General features: G+C 42.2%; 2 protein-coding genes across 6 annotated transcripts in view; one reads left to right on the forward strand and one right to left on the reverse strand.

Annotated features, from left to right (window-relative positions):
- The window catches only part of SYN3 (synapsin III), a 183,536-nt gene extending 178,974 nt beyond the window's left edge, over nucleotides 1-4,562 (forward strand). For both annotated transcript variants that reach the window (XM_062588974.1, XM_062588965.1), the window contains 3 exons: nucleotides 1,515-1,599; nucleotides 3,244-3,541; nucleotides 4,374-4,562. In XM_062588974.1, coding sequence (XP_062444958.1) covers nucleotides 1,515-1,599; nucleotides 3,244-3,541; nucleotides 4,374-4,506 — 516 coding nt within the window. In that variant the 3' untranslated portion in view covers nucleotides 4,507-4,562. The remainder of the gene's footprint in view (nucleotides 1-1,514; nucleotides 1,600-3,243; nucleotides 3,542-4,373) is intronic.
- A 4,844-nt stretch (nucleotides 4,563-9,406) lies between these two features.
- On the reverse strand, nucleotides 9,407-22,230 carry FBXO7 (F-box protein 7). Of its 4 annotated transcripts, none has more exons than XM_062589000.1 (10): nucleotides 21,998-22,230; nucleotides 20,619-20,919; nucleotides 19,376-19,603; nucleotides 17,638-17,779; nucleotides 16,281-16,364; nucleotides 14,989-15,081; nucleotides 12,012-12,188; nucleotides 11,281-11,318; nucleotides 10,500-10,922; nucleotides 9,407-9,977 (listed from the first exon to the last, which is right to left on the reverse strand). In XM_062589000.1, exons 1-9 carry the CDS (start codon nucleotides 22,117-22,119, stop codon nucleotides 10,518-10,520), a joined length of 1,590 nt encoding a protein of 529 aa, XP_062444984.1. In that variant the 5' UTR covers nucleotides 22,120-22,230; the 3' UTR covers nucleotides 9,407-9,977; nucleotides 10,500-10,517. The 4 variants fall into 4 exon arrangements, with proteins under 4 accessions (XP_062444984.1, XP_062444994.1, XP_062445003.1 ...); XM_062589010.1 differs by having other exon boundaries at nucleotides 9,407-10,922; nucleotides 20,619-20,744; nucleotides 20,831-20,919; nucleotides 21,998-22,090; XM_062589019.1 differs by lacking the exon at nucleotides 21,998-22,230 and adding an exon at nucleotides 21,501-21,691 and having other exon boundaries at nucleotides 9,407-10,922; nucleotides 20,619-20,744; nucleotides 20,831-20,919.
- Nucleotides 22,231-23,122: the final 892 nt, after the last annotated feature.

Raw genomic sequence — 23,122 nt, forward strand, 5'->3', positions numbered from 1 at the left:
TCTCTCTGAATGGCAGCACAGCCCTCAGGTGTATTAGCCACTCCTGCCAGTTTGCATCATCAGCAAACTTGCTGAGGAGGCACTCTGTCCCCTCATCCAGGTCATTGATGAAGAAGTTGAGCAAGACTGGACCCAGTACTGACCCCTGGGGGACGCCACTAGCTACAGGTCTCCAACTAGACTCTGCACCACTGATGACAACCTTCTGAGCTCTGCCTTTCAGCCAGCTCTCAATCCACCTCACTGTCCACTCATCATCTAACCTACCCTTCCTGAGCTTGCCTAGGAGCATGTTATGGGAGACAGTGTCAAAAGCCTTGCTGAAGTCAAGCAGACAACATCCTCTGCTCTCCCCTCATCTACCCAGCCAGTCATTTCATCATAGAAGTCTATCAGATTGGTTAAGCAGGATTTCCCCATTGTGAATCCATGCTGACTACTCCTGATCACATTCTATTCCTCCATATGCCTGGAAATGACATCCAGGATGAGTTGTTCCATCACCTTTCCAGGGATGGAGGAGAGGCTGACTGGCCTGTAGTTTCCTGGGTCAAGGATGCACATGAAATGAGCTGGTGATTTATATGTATAACCAAGATACTGCTTCGTCTGAAATAACATAGGTGGAACTACCTCAGACATCTGCAGAAGGAATCACAAAGCTGGGAATAAAAAGTGGGTGATGAAAATGATAAGAGGCCTGGAAACATTCATATGGAGGTACTGAAGGGATTGAATCTGTTGGCTTTATAAAGGAGGTAAATGAGAAAGAGGGCAATAAAGGTTTACAAAATAATGAATGGCCTAGTAAAGGCAGATTGTGAGAACTATTCTCAAACTCAGAACAAAGCAATGAAGTTAAGAAGTGGGAAATCATGGGAAGGAAATGCCTTTTAATTCACCATGTAATTAGACAGCAGAACTCAAGCCATAGAAGGTCAGTGAAGCTGATATCTGGCCAAGATTCAAAGGGCCTGGGTGTCAATATCAAAACAAAGTTGCAAAGATTCTGTGGAGCAGATGATAGTAAACTTCATGTTTCAGGGCCCACATTTATTAGCAATTGAGTTGAGACCCCTTAGGATAAAGAGATGATTACTCCATATATGTTTCCATGGTTTGTTTCTACTTCCTCTGGAACATCTGGTGCTGGCAACTGTTCAAAATGGGAGATGGAACTAAGTGATCCTTGGGTCTGATGCATTTGGCAATTCCTGATTGCCTAAAACACATTTTAAATTGTAACTTCATTGTTATTCCCTATGAGCAAACAGTTCTGTGTTTTTTATTACTCAGCTCTCCATTTTAGTCCCATGAGATTTTACCAGCCAGATGCTGAGCGAGTGTGTGTGTGTGTGTGTGTGTGTGTGTGTGTGTGTGTGTGTGTGTGTGTGTGTATGTGTGTGTGTGTGTGTGTATTTAAGGAATACTTCAGAATTCTGCAGTTCCTATATTAATGCTGGGCTTCTCCTTGGAGACCTCGTATTAACTGGAATGGATTTTTTTTCCTCTAGCCTCCACAAGTTCAGCCTCAGTCAGTGAAATCTCAGCCTGGACCTCAGCTTGGACAACTGTCCCAACCACGGCCTCCTCCCCAAGGTACAGTTCTTTAGGACTCATGACAGGGGACTGTGAGAGATACCGGTTTGCATTCTAATTAAAAGATCTCAGCATAAAGGTTTCATTCATTGTTCCAATTCACTAATCACTGGGCAGCAAATTCTGTGTGCTGTTAAAGCAGCTGCTGCATTATTCCGCAGCAACTCAGAAAGCAGAGTGAAAATCTGATACAGATCTAGTTGATCCCACAGCTAGAGCTTAACTCAGCAGTGCAAAGCTGCTTGAACTGGCACTGGAGCAGGATTCTGGGCAGGGTGCTTGCTTTTGCACAAAGCTGTAGTGGCTACCTACGTTAGGAAGTGTTGGGAAGATGCTGGTGCTGTCAGGCCTGGAACAGCCACCATCAACAGGGTGCCTGATCCATCTGTCCAAATGTTTCCCTGTCAGGAAGGAAAAGCACACCCGCAAGCCCTTCTGACAGCAGAAGCAGGTTTGACTCATGTGGTTTGGTTTATTGTCCTGATTTAGGCTGTGGTGATAAAGCACAGGGCTGCCCAGGGCATGTACCCCCAGGCTGCACCAAGCATGTAATTCATGTATCCTATCATCCCTTTTTCTCTAGACCCTCCTTTTTGCCACATTTGTTCCTCCCTTTTCCCACTCCAGTATCTTCCCAAATAAACACCCACCCGTAATTACTTTTTCCCCATTGGTCCCAGTTTTGCTATATCCAAGATTTTGTATTTCTGACAATGCTACCTAGGTAATTTTGGCCTTACATGGTATTACTGATATCGTTACCTAGGCAATGTTGGCCTTTCAAGGGCCAACTCTCCCAGATGTCCCCAGTACTCCCCTTCAATTATCTATGAAGTTTGGCCATTTTTCACCAAACATCCCCTTGACCACCTGTGAAATCTAGTGATCCCTCAAAGTGCTATCTGTATATTTTGTCAGCTTTTCTCGCTGTTATTTGTCAGATGCAGCAATTTCACATCCATGAGTTTTCCATGTCCTGTTCAGTTAGCTTAACCTCAGGCCGAGACCTCAGCAGTAGCACAGCCTTCGTCTGCATCTTTAACAATGAGGAATGAGCTGTGCGATCTGGTTATTCTTGTATACTTCTGTTTGTCAACAGCAAGTAGTGTGTGGGTACAGTAGTTAAAAAATTCAGTCCAGTCTCTGTTTTGAAGGTCTGTTACCAAAATGGCTGAAGCCACCTGCTGTTCGTATTGCTTGGATAGAGGTACACATAGTAAGAGGGTGTAGTTTCACATCAAACCACTGGCCCCAGGAAGGGACTACTGACCCAAACCAGCAGATTCAGCTTTCCTTTCTGAATTGAAAGTGAGCCTTCCTCCTTGTTGCAGGCAGTGCTTGCCAGGCATAAGAAAGATTAGTTACATGGAAGAGTATAGCACCCTGAAGTGTCTCTCTCTGTGCAGAGGGCAGCAAAGCTTTCTTAGTGTTGAGGGAGGCAGAGAAATGGGCTTGCAACAACTTTAGAAATGTGGGCATGAAACCAGTGACAGGCCCATAAAAGAGGACTTGCCTTATCCTTCTGCATGATGCTACTCTATATAGTCTCTCCCCTTAGCAAATCCCATTCCTCCATGTAGATACTCCTTGCTTGCTGTCCATCGAATGCACCTCCTCATATCTATGCATACACGTCCCTTTCAGGTGGACCACGCCAACCTCAGGGATCTCAGCCTCCACGGACAACTGCACCACCCCAGCAACGGCTTTCTCCACAAGGACAGCAGCCTCAGAGTCCCCAGTCCACTTCACCTCAGCAACAAAGATCCCCTGGATCTCCACAGCAAGTCCGATCAGCAACTGGGTCCTCCCCAGTGCAGGCTTCCAAGCCAGGTGTCTTTCCACCACAGCAGCCTAGACCTCCTGCTCAAGGCCGGGCTCCTAGCCAGCCAAGCCCCACTGACGTGTCCAAGCAGCAGGCCACTCCACACCCACATCTGAAGTAGGTCTTCTGTTAGGCCATTACATCCGCAGATATTAAAATTGGGCTGTTAAAAGACCCTGACCTGGCACAAACTGCACATCACCTGTTTTCAGGCATGAGTCCCCAAGGTCATAGACCTCCACAACTGTGAGTGACCTGAGAGGTAGAAATGCCTGGATGTAACACAGGCCACCACTGAACTGCTGTCAGGAAGAACAAGCTGTACTTTACATCTCTTAAGATTTCACATTCTTTCTCCTGCTCATGCACTTGCTGTTAATTGTGTGCCTTGCCATTGGCCATATTAACACAGCAACTACCTTCCCAGCAGCGTATATATCCCTTGCAGACTGTAATCATCACATTATTGGCCAGAAAGCTTGACAAGAGTCATTCCTGTACTGTTTGCTGAATGCAGGAGCTGCACAAAATTCTTTAGTGAGCAATTTTGTCCACTTGTCCAGCCCCTTTTGCTCTCACGTTTGAGAGGAGAGGACAACCATTCATGGTGTGGCTGATGAGAGAAAGGTGGCTTTCAGTGTGTCTTTACTTCTGTGTTAGTAGTGAAATGCCTTAACTGTTTGTCAAAACAGTAGCACCAAATGGCAATTGTATGTTTTTAAAGTTTAAACCCCTTAAAATAAACCCCTTACCAGCCTGAACTATGACTACTGGAGCCACTAGCACCCTAAAAATTCTTAGTTGTCTTTGCATATGGAGCTTCCCCTTGCTTACCTCTCCTTTTATCCTTGAATCTGTCAGCGTGATGGAACACAAGGCATCAGTAACCAGCTTTGAACTATCACCTTCTTCTCCTGAATCTAACTGTCAACTCCCTTTTCTGTTTCAGCAAATCACAGTCCCTGACAAACACCTTCAGCATATCTGAATCATCTCAGCGGGGAAATGCCAATGAAGATGAAGCAAAAGCTGAGACCATCCGCAATCTGAGGAAATCATTTGCTAGCCTGTTTTCTGACTAACAGCCTTGTAGTCAGATCTGTGCTTATGTCAGCTCTCACTCTTCGTATCAACCTAACCTGATGTCATCCTGGAATATACTCAATGGTATCTAGCAACTCACACAAAGATTTCAATGAATACCTGGGTAAAAGGAATTTAGAAACCTATCGTTGTTTTAATTACAAAGGAAAAAAATCTAATAACAATCTGAAAAGTGACTGTATAAAAGTGGCACTATTTCATTGTTCTGTGTGAATACTCAGAATCACATCTGCTCGAATAACTGAGTTGTAAAGCAAATTTTACTCCTGCTAACCCCTGTGGAGTCAACACAGTTATGACAGCGCAAACTAGATTTTATTTGTATATAGTCAATACAATTGTTAACTTGCAATTACAGAACCCTTGCTGAAGCTGAGCTAAAAAGAACATAGGCTGATTTTAGAAACAGATTGCAAAGATAGCGATAAGAGTAAGTATTCATTGACTGATAAAATGAGCATGCCTGAGCTTAGGAAGAGTGTGAATTGTGGAACTTCATGATACCAACTTGATAAAAAGTCACTTTCATTCAAGGAAAATATGGTACCAGGCATCAGTAAATGCCATAGACCACAGTAGAGCACCCAGATGGACTGCAGGTCTGCTCCAGTTCTCTCTGCTCATAGCAGTTAAAATGTCTCTGTTTCATGCCTTGCATTTATGTTCCCTGCATGTGATTCTTGAGTTCTGAGAGAAAAATGTCATGTTCTAACCCTGGAGCCTTAGCTCAAAAATAACCTGAGAAATGGGCCTTCCACACAAAAAAAACAACCTCTTCCCCTGCCCCCAGAAACACCACAGAGTTCACATCCACAGTTCACACAAATTCCAGATAAAACACAACTAAACTCCAAGTACTTTGGTGACTCGGTCACATCTGGTAAATGTGTCCCCCAGGAACAAGCACATTAATAGCAGAGCTGATGAAGTGCACATACTCGTGTGCTGAGTGTTCCATAATGCAAAATGGATAGAGAGATGGGAGTGAAATCCTGTCTCCCTCCTTGAACTCCCACTGACTTCACTGGAGTGAGTGCAAAATGAACACAAGGTGACAGACCCGTGACAGAACCGGAAAACTAGCATTTAGAAATAAGATGAGTCAGGGTAGATCCAGTGACTCCAGGCAATGGGAAGGCAACATATCCATATAAACATGCGGGTGTATGTAGTTTAGAATGGGAGGTCATGCACGATTGACCCAAACAGGTAATGATCAGTATTAAATATCCTCCCTCACCAACCAACCACAGGGATTATTCTTCTGGAGAAGTGAGAGATGGAAGGAAAACAGTATTTCTTTGCCTGGTGTACTTGCCCTCCAAGCCTCTAATACAGAATGAAGTAGCATTTGAGCACAAATGTGGACTGGGTCATGGCAAAAACAGGAATGACACAAGCTACATTTGGAATTTAAAAAACGGTGTAAATTAATATAGCTATGGCTATTTCTATTAGCCAAGAGAATCTACCCCTTGAACTGTGGTAGCTGTGTTTATAATATACGTAATGCAAACACCAATTCCCATACCACCGTCTGACAGACATGAGGCAGGTCTCTATGGGGAGGCAGGCAAGCCTCAAATTTTTTTCAGGTTTTGTCACATAGCTTGGTCACAAACTTTGCATGCAGCTTCAAGGCAAGACTTTTGACTTTGCATCTCCCTTTGCAACTCCCCATGAGTTACACTTAGGAATACCAATGGAAGTAATTAAAAATTTTTCCAGACAATGACGCAGATCTTTGCTGTCACTTAAACAGGGAGATCCTGAAAGCAGCAACAGCAGCATTTGCCATCTTGGATCTTACGATTCACAGATCATGGTGGGAATGAAGCCAAACAAACAATTCCTTTCTGCACAGCCCTTGTAATGAACATCTAGATCCAGTCTGGATGTAGTATAACCTACCCTCAACAGGCCTTTACACACATAATGGCTTTTGTGACCTGTGCACTTTCAGGCAAGCAATTTGCATAGCTTTTCCAGGCTGGAAGGCTCTCAAGGTACTCATCTGGATCAATGATTTATATCTTAAGTTCAGTATTAAAGAACCACCTTATTCCCTGATGATTTATCTTTTTTTTTTTCTTTTTTTTTTTTAAAGTCTAAGTTGTCCTTCCAGATTTGCTAAGCAGTTTACAATGTAGTGTCATAATGCATGTCATTACAGGAGAAAGAAAACAGACCCTGCTGTTCTGCAGTCTCCAGGAGCAATAAAAGAGTGACAAATGGCCTTGAGCAAACACTATCTCACTGGCAAGAACAATAGCAGATTAACAGGCTCCACTATACGGAGAGGAGGAAATACAACCCTGGTGGGAGAGGATTTCCTTCTCTAACACTTCCCTCAGCATGGCTTATCCCCATCTCTGCTAAATGTTTGCAGGATACACCAGGGATGCACAGACAAAAATAAAAGTTGATTACCAGAATCCTCAATTGCTCCAACCCCCAAAACTTACATCTCTCTTCCCAACGGAATCCATGAAAAAAAAAAATAAATAATGACTAGCATGTCATAGCTCTTTAAAGCAACCCCAGTTAAACACTGAAACCATAGGTTGGATCACTTGCTGATGCTGCAGATGAACACAGCAGGGCTCTCCTCCAACTGACCACTGCAACAGGAGAGCTGCCATCTTTCAAGGGGTAAGCAAAGAGAATGGCATCTCCCTTCCTGCTTGCTCCAGCTTGCAAAAATAAGTAAAAGCAAAATCCACTATCAACTTAGGTTGGTTACTCCTATAGCTCCTGAAAAGCATTTTCAGTTCTATCCACAAAAGTGCTTTAATGAACACACTAAACTGAATTTCTAAGTCAAAATAATGAAGCTTCCTAAAGTTTTGATGTTGATGAAAAGATGTTTCAACAGTACACTGAACTTCAGTCTACACCTATGGTCTCCACCCATCAGATGTTACAGCTAGCAGCAGATTCACAAACACAACATCAGCTGCTTGGGTTATTGTCTTTGATGCAGTTTCTCCTTCTAAATCCCTGCAATCTAATGAAGCAAAAGAGAGTGGAAATACAAAAGGTGTAGTCTCCATTTTATGAAAAATATCTTATGGGTCTACTTAAGTTTAAGTACCAAAATATTTCATGTGGAGTTAGGTGGCTGTCAGTAAGAGGACAGAGAATTTGGTGAATAGAAATTACATTTAAAACACAGGGCAGACACGCTCCACAGCATGCCCTGGGGATCTTTGTCTCGCTGCTCTCAAAACTGAGCTTCTGGTCAGAGCATGCTTGGTTTCTCTTTTGCCCTGCAAAATTAAATTTTCTTCACCTGGAGACCAGGAAACATGAATGGGCATGTGTATTAGGATCTGGCCCAAAGAGTTGGGATGCAGCTAAGACACTTACTCATATCCACCTAGAAAAAAAAATCTCCATTTCGCTATTTAGATACAGACTTAGTCTTGACTTTCTTAAAATGTCTAGGTGTGGTATTTTGAGAGGTAGTTATCACTTCTGTTCCCATGCAGTTAAATGTCTTGTATAAGGTTAAGACTGAGAAGAGCAATCCTGCTCTGATGATTGTAGTTGTACTATTTTTAGGCATTTCATTTTTTGTGGTTTCTTCTTCTGGAGAAGTCACAAATGACAATGACACATAATCTGCTTTAGGAACTGGCAAATTATCAAAGTAAATAACTAATTTGTAAACATTTCCTGTTTTGCCTTCTAATTCTGTACCTCGTCCATGAGATGTCCACATTGTATTTCATATCTTGTTTATGAATTATTAACAAAACTGTTTACAGAGAACTGGGCAGTTGAGGATAAGTCAGATTCTTTCATCTTTGGCTCACAGTGCCTTCACCAGAACACACGGGAACAATGAATAAAAGAGAAGAAATACCTTCAGGTAACTCAGTAGGGTGTTCATGTCAAGCTCAGTTCATTTCTTGATAAACAAGCATCCATCTGACAAAATCCAGTGTAAATGTAATCTGTGGCATTAGCCTGGGGGAGAATGACCCAGTTGCCTTCAAGGCAGAAAGGGTCCAACTCCAGAGCAGTGCACAGCATGTCAGCAGAGTAGGCAATGTGAATGTCATCAAGGCACTAGCAACATGAGGTAACACTGGTACCAACGTCACCTGAGACTAATGTCTCTCACACACACAGAGACATCACTGATCCCAGAAATAACCTGAAAAAGTGAAGAGAATAATCTACAAGCAAATTCTTGTACTAATTAAAGCTGTGTGCCTTTATGAATATTATAGGTACATTTCTAAAGCACTCATGACAAGGGCAGAAAGGTACAACACCAATGCAGCCCAGATATCCCTCCTCCTTTTTATAGTCAGTGGAATATAAAGAACCATTGTTAGCTAATAGGCTTGACTATACATTTCACTTAAGTGAAAATTGTATTGGAATAAGGCAATTTAACCAGTACAGGTAAATGTTAAAAAATAAGGCTAGTCTTGGTACCAAAGGGGAATCAGTATCTTCAAACTCTATAGATACATATTCTTGGGCAATTAATAATGACAGGATTTGCAGTGGTATCCATTGCTGGGATGTAAGAAAGGAGGAAAGAAATACAGCTTTTGACAGCAAGATAAAATGTTATGATTGACCTCACTGGAGTTAATGGTAAAACTTCACGACTACCAGACAGCTGACGAGAATCACTGAAATATTATCTGGTAAGTATTATTGACAAAACAGCTCATATTTAATAGGAAATGTCATTCTATTTCCACTATTTGAATTCCAAAAGGATTTAACGAAATAAACAAGCATCAGCTGTCACAACAGTCATCATCAGTATCACTTACTTTTTCAGAAATACTGAGATCAATCCATGTTAGGGAAAAAAAAAAAAAGAAAGAAAGAAATGAAAAGCTCTAGCAAAAATTTAATCATTCCAGTTTTCCTTTAATTCAGTTTCAGCATTGGACTGCAGATCTCATTAGAACATTTAACAATGGTCTTGTTAGTTGTCCATTAGCTACTAAGAAAACATTTGCAAGGTGCTGATAACATGCTAAGACATGTTTCTCTCTGGCAATATATTTTGATACTGCAGTAATGGAATTAAATGCAATTTACTGCTGTGAAGAACCCATTCTGCTTTCCCTGCTGTAACCCTGCTTCCACTTCAACCACTTCAGCCTATTTACTGCATTAAGCAAGCTAGGCAGAAAGATTTATTTTTGCACTAGCTTTAGTTCATACACAGAAAATGCAGCTATGTATTACAACTCCTTCTTTCCAAAGTCAATCTGTCCAAACAAGGAGAAACACAAACGTTTTGCTGCTGGTTCTTTGTAATATTGCTTCTGTTCAGATTTTTGAGTTGCACTGTAGCATGAGTTTACTCAGTTGTTTGTAAAATGAACTGGTTCGTGCTCTAATATTTCCATTGTAAAGAATATCCCTTCCTTGTATTCTTTGTGTATTAAGTATCAACAAAAATGCTTTTTACCTAGTAAAAAATAAAAGGGAAAAGAAAGTGTCATCTTTGAAAAAATGTTATGAACTCATATCTACCGATGTAACAGTGGTAGAATCATATTCTATGTAGAACATAAGTTTTTTTGTTAAGACTGTTAGCCAGGTAGAGTTGAAACAAAGTCATTTGCACTAGCCAGTTAATAAAATTCTTGAAATAAGACAGACGAATAAAAGATTTGTATTTAAAGTGCTCTTTATCTGATGCAGCAAGTGTTAGGCCAGTAGCCTTCTGGTCTCTAAGTAGCACTTCACAGATGATTAGAGAGAAGGGAAAAAAACAGCACAAACTGTTCTAAGTCACAGCTCTTTACCAAACAGACCTTAGTCCTAGATGGTGCAGTACCACTAGAGCATAAACAAATCCAGCCTTTGTGGGTGAGACATAACCATGCACACACATTCTTGCCACAATCTGAAGAGAAGGCAGATGTTAGTGCCTGCATTTTGCAATCTCCTGCAGTTAGAAAGCAAGCTCAGAAACCAGAAAACTCACTTAGGAAGAAAACAGCAGTCAAATGAACGCACGGCGAATGTCCATGGGGCGGCCCCGGCTGGGTCTGGGTGGAAACCTGTCACTGGGACCAGCTCGTCCTGGAAGTGTAGGGTTTGCTCCAGGCAAGGAGCTAATTGGGTCAAAATGTGGTCTGAATGGAGGAAATTGGCCTGGTGCTTCCCCTGGGCCAGGAATGAGAGAGTTAATTGGGTCTCCAGCATATGGAAGTGTTGGTCTCTCATCATATTCTCCACCAATGATCATTGGAGGATAAATTGGATTTGATGGAAAGGGGTTGGGAGGAAAGGGATTAGGATAGAATGGGTTGGGATGAAAGGGGATCGGATGAGGTGTAGGGGGCAGAAACATCGTATGCCTCCATCTTAAGGCGTCCTTCTTCTGTTTCAATTTTTTCTTGTACAGCTGCAGGCAGAAACAAAGGTATTTTAAAGCTCTAGAAGTGTTCTGTGTTCCAACTTCAGCACTTGTGTTCAGTTCTTCAGAACTTGTCAGAAAAGCACTCCTCACCAGTCTTAAAGCCCAGAACAGTTCCACTGTCTTCCAAATGCGTCTCTAGAAGACCCCTCTCCATGATTTAAGCATGCCCTGTGAGATTTTGATGCTATTTTTTCCTACTCTGACCAACGTTACTGTATACACTGGGTTAAATTTTAAATTAAGTATGATGTTCTCTAAGTCATCACCTCCCAAAGCTTAAGCTATATCCTCAAATTAGCACATGAAGACTATCTCAGAGAGATGATATCAAGTAGCTACCTACTTCTTTCCAGTCTGTGTCACGAGGCCTTGCAATAGGATCTACAAAGAGAAGCAAAAATTAAAAAGAGTAATTTCTTACTTTTTGGTAACATTCATGGCAAAGATGCCCACAGTTATTTTGGGCATTTAGAGAAGAATTAGAAAATAATAATTAAAAAAAAGTATTGCTTTTGAGCAATACATTTCTTGTAGAGATACTAGAGACACTGCAACTTTAAAAAAAAGAAAGCACTCCAGGACCATCAGGACCATTCAGTAGATAATTTACTCGTACATCCTGTTCTACACAAAGTACCACCTCCAAGACTTAATCAGTAAGTAGCTAAATCCCAGAAAAACTGACCCCAACAGCTTCTGACAGCACTTTCCTAATCACCTTAGTTCTTCAAACTCTTGTGAGGGATTCTTGCAAGAATACCTCTTCCCTCCATTCTCTAACATCTGCAATAGTCAGCATGCCCAGGTAGCTAGAGAAACAGTTGAAGACAAGGAGAGTCTACATCACATTATGGGCAGATCTCTGTGGCCCATCCGTAATGGCTCAGTAGATTCCATGGCAAAAAGAGAGCATCCACTTGCATTATGGGTCAGTATTACAAATGACTGTATTTACTTTCAGTGTTCAAAAAAATAGAAGTAGTTGCATGAGATACCTCTTACCAAAATGTGTCAGACCTAATCCCTCTGTTAACATAGGGATGTAATTAGAGAAAACATGTGTCTCAACATTACCTCGAAAATCTCGCAGATATATAAACCTCCACAGAAGTTGGTCATTTGAAGCTGTGTAAAGGTCACGGCAAACAGCAGAAAGAGAGATGACTGAACGAACATCCAGAAGTCTGAAAATCCGAAGCTTCAGCTCAAGAGGAAGGACCACTAACCCAAACACGTCTGGCAAGTTCAGAGCTACAAAGTAGAAGAAACAGAAGCATTTCCTATAATGGTGCAGAGTTTACTCTATCCCCAGAAGCCCTAGAAGAAGCAAAGGATATTACAGTCTTCCCCTAAAAACATTTCCCTTTGCTGTTCCAGTTGCACCACTTAAAAGTGCTGTGTGGAAACTTCTTATAAAATAGATCTCTTGCAGCCCTCAGTATTTGTGAAGTGCATGAAATAGGCCAAGTGGCACTTCATAATGAATACTACTGGTCCTTGTAAGTACAAGGAGCACCCTAAAACTCTACGTTCCATACACTACGGAACAAAGGCTGGAAGAGATAAAGAAAAAAAGATTGCTCCAATTCACAAAAAACACATTAGATACAAAGCATACATTTGACATAAAACTTCTTTACAAGGAAGTCTAGAGGGAATCCAACTAAATTGTCTTCAACATAGAAAGCCAAAATCTTTTACAGCAATATCTATGTGGGAACAGCTGGACTTCCTTTGGAATTGAGTCTCACAAGGGATGTTTAGGACAATAGAATGGGCTTCTTCAAATACATCAGTAGCAAGAGGAGGACTAGGGAAAATGTGGGCCCGTTGCTAAACGGGGCAGGAGCCCTGGTGACAAGGGATACGGAGAAGGCAGAATTACTGAATGCCTTCTTTGCTTCAGTCTTCACTGCTAAGGGCAGCCTCCATGAATCCCAGAGCCTGGACGTGAGGGAGAAAGTCTGGAGAAGAGAAGACCTTCCCTTGGTTGAGGAGGAAAGGATTAGAGACCTTCTGGGCAGGCTAGACATCCACAAATCCATGGGCCCGGATGGGATGCACCCATGGCTACTGAGGGAGCTGGCAGATGTTGTTGCCAGGCCACTCTCCATCATCTTTGAAAAATCATGGAGAACCGGAGAGGTGCCTGAGGGCTGGAAGAAAGCCAGTGTCACTCCAGTCTTCAAGAAGGGCAAGAAGGAGAACCCAAGGAACTATAGGCCGGTCAGCCTCTCCTCCATCCCTGGAAAGGTGATGGAACAACTCATCCTGGATGTCATTTCCAGGCATATGGAGGAATAGAATGTGATCAGGAGTAGTCAGCATGGATTCACAATGGGGAAATCCTGCTTAACCAATCTGATAGACTTCTATGATGAAATGACTGGCTGGGTAGATGAGGGGAGAGCAGAGGATGTTGTCTGCTTGACTTCAGCAAGGCTTTTGACACTGTCTCCCATAACATGCTCCTAGGCAAGCTCAGGAAGGGTAGGTTAGATGATGAGTGGACAGTGAGGTGGATTGAGAGCTGGCTGAAAGGCAGAGCTCAGAAGGTTGTCATCAGTGGTGCAGAGTCTAGTTGGAGACCTGTAGCTAGTGGCGTCCCCCAGGGGTCAGTACTGGGTCCAGTCTTGCTCAACTTCTTCATCAATGACCTGGATGAGGGGACAGAGTGCCTCCTCAGCAAGTTTGCTGATGATGCAAACTGGCAGGAGTGGCTAATACACCTGAGGGCTGTGCTGCCATTCAGAGAGACCTGGACAGGCTGGAAAGCTGGGTAGAGAGGAACCTCATGAAGTTCAACAAGGGCAAGTGCAGAGCCCTGCACCTAGGGAAAAATAACCCCATGCACCAGTACAGGCTAAGGGTTGGCCTGCTGGAAAGCAGCTCTGCAGAGAAGGACCTGGGAGTTTTGGTGAACAACAAGTTGAGCATGAGCCAGCAATGCGCCCTTGGAGTCAAGGCAGCCAATGGTATCCTGGTTTGCATTAGGAAGAGTGTTGCCAGCAGGTCAAGGGAGGTGATCTTGCTCCTTTACTCAGCCCTGGTGAGGCCACATCTCGAGTACTGTGTCCATTTCTGGACTCCCCAGTACAAGAGAGACATGGAGCTACTGGAGAGAGTCCAACATAAGGCTATGAAGATGATTAGAGCACTAGAGTATCTCCCCTATGAGGAAAGGCTGCAAGAGCTGGGCCTGTTTAGCCTGGAGAAGACTGAGAGGGGACCATACCAATGTCTATAAATACCTGAAGGGAGGGTGTCAAGAAGATGGGGCTGGACCCTCTTCAGTGGTGCCAAGCAACAGCACAAGAGGCAATGGGCAAAAACTGAACCACAGGAAGTTCCGCCTGAATATGAGGAAGAACTTCTTTCCTGTGAGAGTGATGGAGCACTGGAACAGGTTGCCCAGAGAGGTTGTGGAGTCTCCTTCTCTGGAGATATTCAAGGCCTGCCTGGATGCAATCCTGTCCAACGTGCTCTTGGTGACCCTGCTGAGCAGGGTGGTTGGACTAGATGATCTCCAGAGGTCCCTTCCAACCTTACTGATTCTATGATTCACAAGCACCAGTTCGGGCTGCTTTCCATCATCCTTTCCAAGCCCTCAGTGACAAAGAACATAATTCCAGAGGTTACACTCCAAAATATGCATTTTTTCTATATTTTTTAAAATACACCAATTTTTCTACATTGACAGAAATGGATCAAAACTACAGAACTGCTGCCATAAAATTACTGTGCTATGATTTTACTCAGTATCAGGTGTGGAAAACAGCCGTATCACCTCAGGCTATTAAGCGAGACTAGAGAGAGCTTTTCATCTTGAGCAATCAAAACTGAAAACTGGAAATAATCATTATAGTAAAACTTTTGAAATAAGAAAATTAATCGAATTTCTTTAGAATGTATGAATTATCTCAGTCTTACTCTTTATGTACCCAGCACTGAACAGCTGTTTCAAACTCTTTTCCCTTGAGACTTTGCATAGAAAACTCTTTCCATCCTCAGAAAAGAACTGCCAGCTCAAAATTTAAATATTTTCTCTTACCTTGTCGGGTAGCAGCCAGAAGAGAGTATACCAGTTGGTCTTTAAAGAGACGAGATAACTTCTGAAGGTCTTTATAAACACCTGCAACCTTTTCTATCAAGACAGAGAGACAAAAAGCTTAATTCCAGGAGGTTAGTATGAAAAATTATTCAAGAGCAGAGAGATTGGTTTTTTTTTCTTAGAAGTGGAACTCTAATTTGCATGAGTTCTGCAAAGGTGGCAGGTGGGAGAAAGAGGCAGTAGGAAATCTCTGTTTTCTATTTGGGCTTAAAATTCCTTAGTAGCTCTCTTGATTGGACCAGGTCTGAAGCTATAGAATCACAATCATGGAACAGTAATTCAGCAAGAAGCCACAAACCAGTTCCATGGTCAGCAGTAGTCTTGGTTTTCCATTGGCCATAAAAAGCACCATTAAGAAAAATATTTGATTTGTTCAGAAACAAACTGGCTCTCATGCTATCAGAATGTTTTTTATCAGATTTCAAAGCCCATGTGTAACAAGCATCTATGTTGTAAACTCCTGAAATACTAATTTTTGCAACTGGAATTTTTTCCATTCTGCTCACTGAAGCAGCAGGAGTCAGAAGGTTCTACTCTTATTCTGGATACATTTCAGTGCTCAGTTATTCTACAGCCTTTTCACTAGCCAGGCACATCAGTATCTGGGACATAGTGTAGGAAACCAAGTCAGCATCAACTGGCAACAAATCAATTCACACATATTTCGGAGAACAAAGAACTAAGTCAGGTCTATGCTCACAAAGAATCCATATCCATCCGCCTTTTTCTCCTCCCCCTGCCTTAGTTATTCTCTCATTTTGGCATTCTGGAGAGAGTTATGTGGTCAGCACATTTTTTCCAGTGAAAATAATGTAACTATTACAGTGCCATAACAGGACTGTAGGTACTATCAGCCTAAGTCCATGCAAAAGGGGAGAATAATCCCGCACTGCTGCCTCAGAGATTAACACATACATTTAGGAGCTCATAAATAACATGCATACGAGCCAAAAGATGACTCAGACTTTGCAAGGTTCTTCCCTTACTCAGCTAATCCAGGAAATTCAAACTGTTTTAACAGCTAAATGTGAGTTTATGGCTACATTCTGAATTCCTTTTACCACAAAGTTATGTCTCACCTAAATGGTAACCACTTTCGTGTGTCTGTGTGTGTGTGTGTGTGTGTGTGTGTGTGTGTGTTTGTGTGTGGTTTTGAGGAAGCATATCCCTCCTCATTGTGCCACTCCCTTACTTTTCAGTCTACTCTTATGAACTTTATAGCTCAATCATACCTGGTTCCTGAAAGCAAACAAAAGATGCTGGCAATAGCTGTATTCTCTTCACACCTTTAATCTCTTTGTTGATTTTTAGAGTTCCTGCAAATATAAGAAAAAGACATTTAAAAATTAAAATCCATATTGATAGGTAACATAGACCACTTCACTACTGCCTTATCCTCAGGGCATTTTATTTTCTTTCATCATTATCCATCCTCCCCCCCCCCCATCAAGGAAAAAATATCCAATTATATAAAGCAGTTGGACAAGTAAAATTTTTCAAAAAAAAAAAAAAGTATTTAAAACAGCAGAGAAGAAATAGATATTTTGCTGACAAAAACCTAGTGTTGCCTTCAACAGTTCTATCACATGTAAAGAGATTTAATGCAGCTAAAAGAGAGAATATTTAACATTATTTATTATTATTTATTATTATTAATATAATAATATTTAATGCAGCTAAAACAGAGAACCACTGATTACAATCAAGTCACGAAAGAAACATTAACTCCAATACTTGAAAATACACTGAAAGACTGAACAATCTTACTGTATGAATGCTATATGCAGGGTAACTATAACATTGTCTGAAATTTAACCTTAACCTGACTTGGTTAAAGCATTTCATCCTAATTTTAGAGAGCAAATTGTGCACATGTTCTGAGAAAATACATGTGCTTACACAAATGGGCACAGTTGGTTTTAAGTTTTACAAACAGATCTACAAAACTTTAATAAAAAGGTATCCTGACACGAGAATCAAGTCCCAATTTAATACTGGTTCTGTAAAAATGAGGAATTGGGCAAACGGTAAATAAGAAAAAAAAAAAAAAAAAAAAAAGTGAAGTTGCTTCAAAAAAAATTAGACTTCCCTAAACTTTCTGGATTTAAATGTTTTAACTAAATACAGTTTTTGAGACCATAATTAGAGATACTGTTCATGTGCTTCAGGAAAGACAAGGAAGATTATACATTAAAACTAAAGAACACAAATTCTCAAAGTTTTTTTTTTATAAATATTGCAAAGAACATTAAACAAGACAAAATACTGTTGCTGGAGCAAATATACCTACTTTAATATTTGGCGATGTATATCAAATTTCTTATGAAACAAGAAAAGATTTTTACAATACTACAATGCAAAGGCCAGCTGAATCCCCCCAAGCATCACTCTGTACTTTTTCCAAGAGAAAAAAGATTAATACAGAGACAAAGGAATGCCAAGAATATTCAGTGTAATGTAGTGGCATCTTTTTTACCTCAGTAACGTGGATAATCAAGGTGCAGTTCTAAACACTGATTTCAGTTTCACTTCCTAAAGAATGGTGAAATTCAGCAATGTGTATCCAGGCTGAAAACATGACTAGCTTACCATTAATGGCAACAAGATCTCCCAAAGGCACACAGGTCAGACCAGCAGTACCTTCTTCACAAAGGGGATGTGTGTACTGTAGTTTATAAACACCATTCCCTCTCCATTTCTCTGGCATAGACACTGCCTTGGCTTCTGTCCCCTAAAAGTAAACAGAGATAACACTTCCATACCTAAGCAATGTACCAAGACTGAGAGCAAAAAGAGAATTGGAAGTTCAGGAACGCCAAAATTACACTTACAGTTTAAATTTTAATTTAATTTGACTGGTATTATGATAGTATATAATCATGCAATTATATTACATATTTTCCCTCATGCCTTACAGCAAATCTAAGGAGAAATTGAGAAATTTGTGTTCTGTCCCAGTTTCCAACAGGGAAGGTTATTCAGTAGACAGACTCAAGGCCATTTCTTTGAAAGCTGTATGCCATTCTGTCATTCATTCTAGCAACTTTGGTAACTCCTGAATGAACTTGCTGCATGAAAAATGTATCATTGCATCTTTTATGAACAGGGTTTGAAGGATCATAGTTTCAAAACCATTTGGAAATCTGAGTGGACTCACATTTTTTCCTTTTAATTTCAGTATGAGAATCCCCATTTGGAATCCCTTATCGGGATAAAACATACTTGCAAGTACAATTAGCCTCCCTTTGTTTCCTCACTAATCTTCACAACAATCTTCATCCCTACTTCCAAAGCTGCTGATTAACATAAACAAAAACTTCGTTCCCAGCAGTAAATATGTTCATCACAAATATTTCCGACCATGGGAATGCAATTAAGTTCACATTTATTAAATTGGTGTTGGTCAACAGGACAGCTAAACTGACCCCATACATGTTCTTAGTCAGCCTCACTGCAAGGAAAAACATGAGAATTTAAACTACTTTCACTGACAGCAAGTTGTTTTCAGTATGTTCAGTCATCTTCTAGCAAACACTTAACATAGGTCTGAAAATCTAAAGGGTAAAGATGAATTCATACACTGCATATGGATAATGCAGTATATGCTTGTGTGCGAGTTTGATACCTATATAGGTTAGTGGAACCAGGCCTAACTGAACTCAGCTGAAGTTAATATGAGTTAGATGATAATATTTTGGCAGACCTATGCCTTGTTAACCATTTCAGCTGGATACCACTGAGAAGATATTGATGTTGAAGAATGAGGTAAGTTGTTATTATGGATCTGTATGCACAAGAATAACACCCTCCTTCAACTTAAGGAACAGATGTTAATACAAAATATTGCTGTGAAACTCCTTTTTAATATATAAAACAATTAAAAAAAATAGCAGGATGAAGAAAAGACAAGGGAGAGCATGTTTTCTTAAAGGGGACAGGTACAAGTACACTTACACAGTTAGTTTACTAGTACACAGAAGCACTGAATGCACATGCTCCCTGATCCTAGAGCTGAACCTAAGCAACATCTATACAGTCTCAACAGCAGATAGAATTGGGAAGTTATCAGCTGGGTCCCAGAGATGATGAAGACAAAGAAATATGGAGATAGGCCTCTTCTCCTATACCTAAACGCTGCTCTAGTCTTTAGCCTTAAGTCATACTGGTCAGGCAAATTATAGAAGCTGATACTTCAGCAGCCCCTGCTGCTGACTGACGTACACACAGCCAGAAGTAGAGCTTCAGATATGTTTTGCACCATATGTTCTTGTGATACTAAAGCTTTCTCCTACTGACCAAAGACTTTCCTGTTTGATTGTGCACTTACCTGAGGTACATAGCCTGTTTCCATCATGAGAAGATGTATTAGAACAATCAAGGCATCAGTGGCACTAGAACATTCAGCAGAAAGGTAGAGCATTTCCAGGGAATGCGGTATTTCACCATCAGCAGCTTCACTGCACAGCATTGGCTCAGAGGGATAGGAACCTGTACTTTCCTCCAAATCAACATCCTCTGGGACTAAATCAGAAGCAAATTCTAGGCTGGATCTTGCCTTAAAGGGTAACAAAAACAAATGTTCAATCAGAAAGCTGTTTCTCTATTTACACCACAATTATTTCTCTACCCACTCCAGTCTTCAGGAACACCACGTCTATGCTACAGATTTCCCATGCAATTTTCACAGACTCATTTCACCTCTATGTCCTAGCACCCCAGGTGCAAATAGGAACTATATACAGAGCCTTTGTCTTTTTCAGATATTCCTAATGCAAGCCCTTCATAAAACGGCCTATCTTTTTATTGCACATACTTCTTGAACAAAAAGTGATAACAGTATATTAAAACTTCAGGAGAATTCCCTCAATACATACGGGAATAATCTACTCACTGTGGTATCACCACTTGTTTAAGCTGAGTCAACACACATGGCAAGTAGTAAAATGATAACTCAAACTCTTTATAAACAGAACAGACTTAAATAGCTGAAAAATAAATCATCAAAAGAGTGAAAAATAATCATCAAAAGAGTGTATTTACTGAGACTTGAGGATGACAGTGACTTTATTATGGCTTCCTTTCTTCTCCTAAAAATCACATCATTTATTATATAATTTATTGTATTGTTACATTTTCCCAGAAAACTACTTAAAGCCACAAAAAAACACTAGCTTATTAAAATCATGGCCAGATTCACCTGAAGGAAGGGGCAGGAAAAGGAGATGGAAGCTAAAGGAGCTGTAGCTACTTCTCCCCCACATCCATAGTCAATGGCACAATGCACCCTCACGTTTATGAGGCTGGTATAGTCAACCATCTGTGAAACCTATCTTTTCTCATTAACATCTCAGAACCCCGAAATTAACTTCCATGGGATAGCCCCCCCCCCAAAAAAAAAAAAAAAAAAAAAAGAGAGAGAGAGAAATTTCCACCCAAACAATCAGCTACACTTCAGGAAAACATTAAGAACCAAATACTATGAAAAGGTATACTATGAAGTACAGCAACTGACAGAGTGAGATACCTACTTTCTTGCCCTGTGCTGTAAAGGTCAATTCTCACAGACTTACCATGTCATCACTCTTCTGAACATCTGCCTGAACTTTCTGGTTGTCAGGTACCCCATTCTGCCTTTCTTCTTTTGGTCTGCTGGCCTGACTTTTGTTGGGGATCAAGGTGGACGGTTCATGACCATTCTGGAGTGGGGGAGGAGTAGAAGATGAGGGAGGAGGTAGGCTAGGTTTTGCATCTGCTTCTTCTAGTAATAAACATATCAAATCACCAGAAACAATCCCATATGAAGCCAAGGTCTTCTGGTCTTCTGTGAGGGCATCCTTGCTGTTCAGGGTTATCAAGAACTGTGTGTCAATACTACAAAATAATGGAAAAGAAATAAGGAGACACTGTTAGCTGCATCTGGGTAACTTTATCCAGATGTATAGTTAAAAACACATATTGCACACTGCTAAAGTACTGTTCCATGGGTTTTAATCCATTAATAGCTACACGCTAAAGGAAGAGTAAGGAAAAATTAATGGCTATACTATGAAGTGATTCCCTCATTTTTCTCTCCAACTGTGTTTTAAATAGCTGAAGTTGCTTGCTGAGTATAACTTCATTTACCGTAACTGCTCATTAAACAGTTAAGAAGGGAAGCAAACAGGTGCCTTCCAAATTAAAACATACTAAACCTAGCAAAACAAGCCTTACATAAACCACTGACTCAGATCACTTAAAAACAGGGTACTATTGCAGATCAATCATCCTGCTTTCTGATTAATAAAGTGCTTGCTTCAAAAGGTCAGCAGCTGCCCTCCAGCATGGCAGTTATAAACATGGGTAATAAGAAATGATGCTTCAGGGGAAGCAATTATCAAAAAAAAAAATCAAATAGGCATGGAAGTGGTTAGCATGAAAGCCATTATCGGATATAAATTATAAAATACACCCACCATGGCAGGACACACAGTCACTTTGAATTTCTCCAGCCCACACTAGCATGCAGTGCAGTGCTATCGAACGTACGTATGCCTGATGACAGATTTGTGAATACGAACAGTTTATTCACTCCTAGAAAACGAGCTTCTTCTGTAGGTAACTCTTGCATTAATTTAACGGGTTTTAATCTCCTATAAACACTGCGATGAGTTCTTCGCACATGAAACCTTTTATGAAGCCTAACGCAGAGAGTCTCTCAGAAAGCCGCAGTCCCCGCACACCCCTCCCGGCCGAGCCCTCACAACCCCGGTTACGCAGCATATTTTAGACCCGCTTCCCCTCCGCTCCCGCCGCCCGCACGGGGGCACCAGCGCCGCTGCCGCGGTCCGGGGGAGGCCGGCGCGGCCCTTCCCCCCCGCGCCGCGTGGTACGGCCCCGCCGGCTCCGCGCGCGCGTCCCACCCCTCCCCCTCCCCCCGCACCCGCCGGCGATGGTTCGCTCCGCAGGTTACCTGTACCCCCAGGCGGGCAGCAGGGCCTGGCGCAGCTGCGCGCGCAGCTCCCCCAGCGTCGGCTCCGCCCCCTGCACCTCCAGCGGCGCCGTCCGCTTCTGTAGGCGGACGCGAAGCTTCATGGCGGCAGCGGCGGTTCTCCGCGCCCGCCTGGCGCTCCGAGCTGGCCCGCGGGGCGGCAGTGGCGGCGACAGGGAGCGGGCGCAAGGGCTGCCGGGGCGTGTCGTTGTTTTGGTCGGCGCGGCGCCGCCCCGCCCCGCCCCGCCCCTCGGGCCCGAGCAGCGCCGCCCGCCCCCGGCTCCGCCGCCGCGCGCGCTCAACGGCGGCCCAGCCGATCGATGCCTCGGCCTTCCGCGCCGTGCCTGCGCGGCGCGAGGGCCGCCGCTCTGCCTCGCTAGGCTCGATCGGTGATTGGGCGCTCAGGCCGCGGGCTTGCGCATGCGCCGGGGCGGAGCCGTCGCTCGCGTTGCCCTCCCCAAGCGGCGGCGGCCGGTGGTGTTTGCTCCTCCGTTGTTACTCGAAGATTATCCCTGTCGTGCCTGGAAGGCCTCACGGGAATACTCTGTGCAAACTGTTTGCTTGCCTGTGCGCTCGGTAGTTTAGTTTGCCTCCATTTTTCCCTCCCCCCCCCTCCAATTTGATGCCCTTTTAGATGTTACGCTAAAAGTATTAAAGAGCGTGTTCAGGTAACACTGTGCTGGCAACGTTCATGGAAATAGATGTTCTAGGGGAAAAGCTGAGGGTGGAGACTGCTCCCCAGAGTATTTGATTTTATAAAGCAGCTCTGTCACTGAAAGCGTGGAAAATAAAAACTCCTTAAACTCTACAACGTCTCTATGGCTTTTCTTCCCACCCTGCCCCCCTCGAGGTACACTGGTGATTTGTCAGAGGTAATTTATTACACCTGCAGTCGCCATGTCTTTACCAAAAATGCAAAGTGCAGCAGATGTTTCTGATTTTCTGACTTCTATTTTCATAGTCCATGATGCTTGAAAAAGACCTCCCTCCACACATGAGATACAAAAAATGTTTCCACTTTTATCTAGAAAAATATTAAAAGGCAGGCACAAATTATTCAGGTTGTTTACTTTGTCCAATGACTTGCATTAAACCTCATCTCTGTTC

This window comes from Rhea pennata, chromosome 1 (assembly GCF_028389875.1).
Source record: "Rhea pennata isolate bPtePen1 chromosome 1, bPtePen1.pri, whole genome shotgun sequence".
Lineage (NCBI taxonomy): Eukaryota > Metazoa > Chordata > Aves > Rheiformes > Rheidae > Rhea > Rhea pennata.

Coding starts and splice junctions, on each gene's coding strand:
- FBXO7 (XM_062589000.1), bottom strand. CDS start 22,119: ATGAAGCTTCGCGTCCGCCTACAGAAGCGGACGGCGCCGCTGGAGGTG. Junction 17,780..19,375: donor AAACAGGCTATGTACCTCAG/GTAAGTGCACAA, acceptor GTTTACTTTTAG/GGGACAGAAGCCAAGGCAGT. Junction 11,319..12,011: donor ATATCTGCGAGATTTTCGAG/GTAATGTTGAGA, acceptor TTCTCTTTGTAG/ATCCTATTGCAAGGCCTCGT.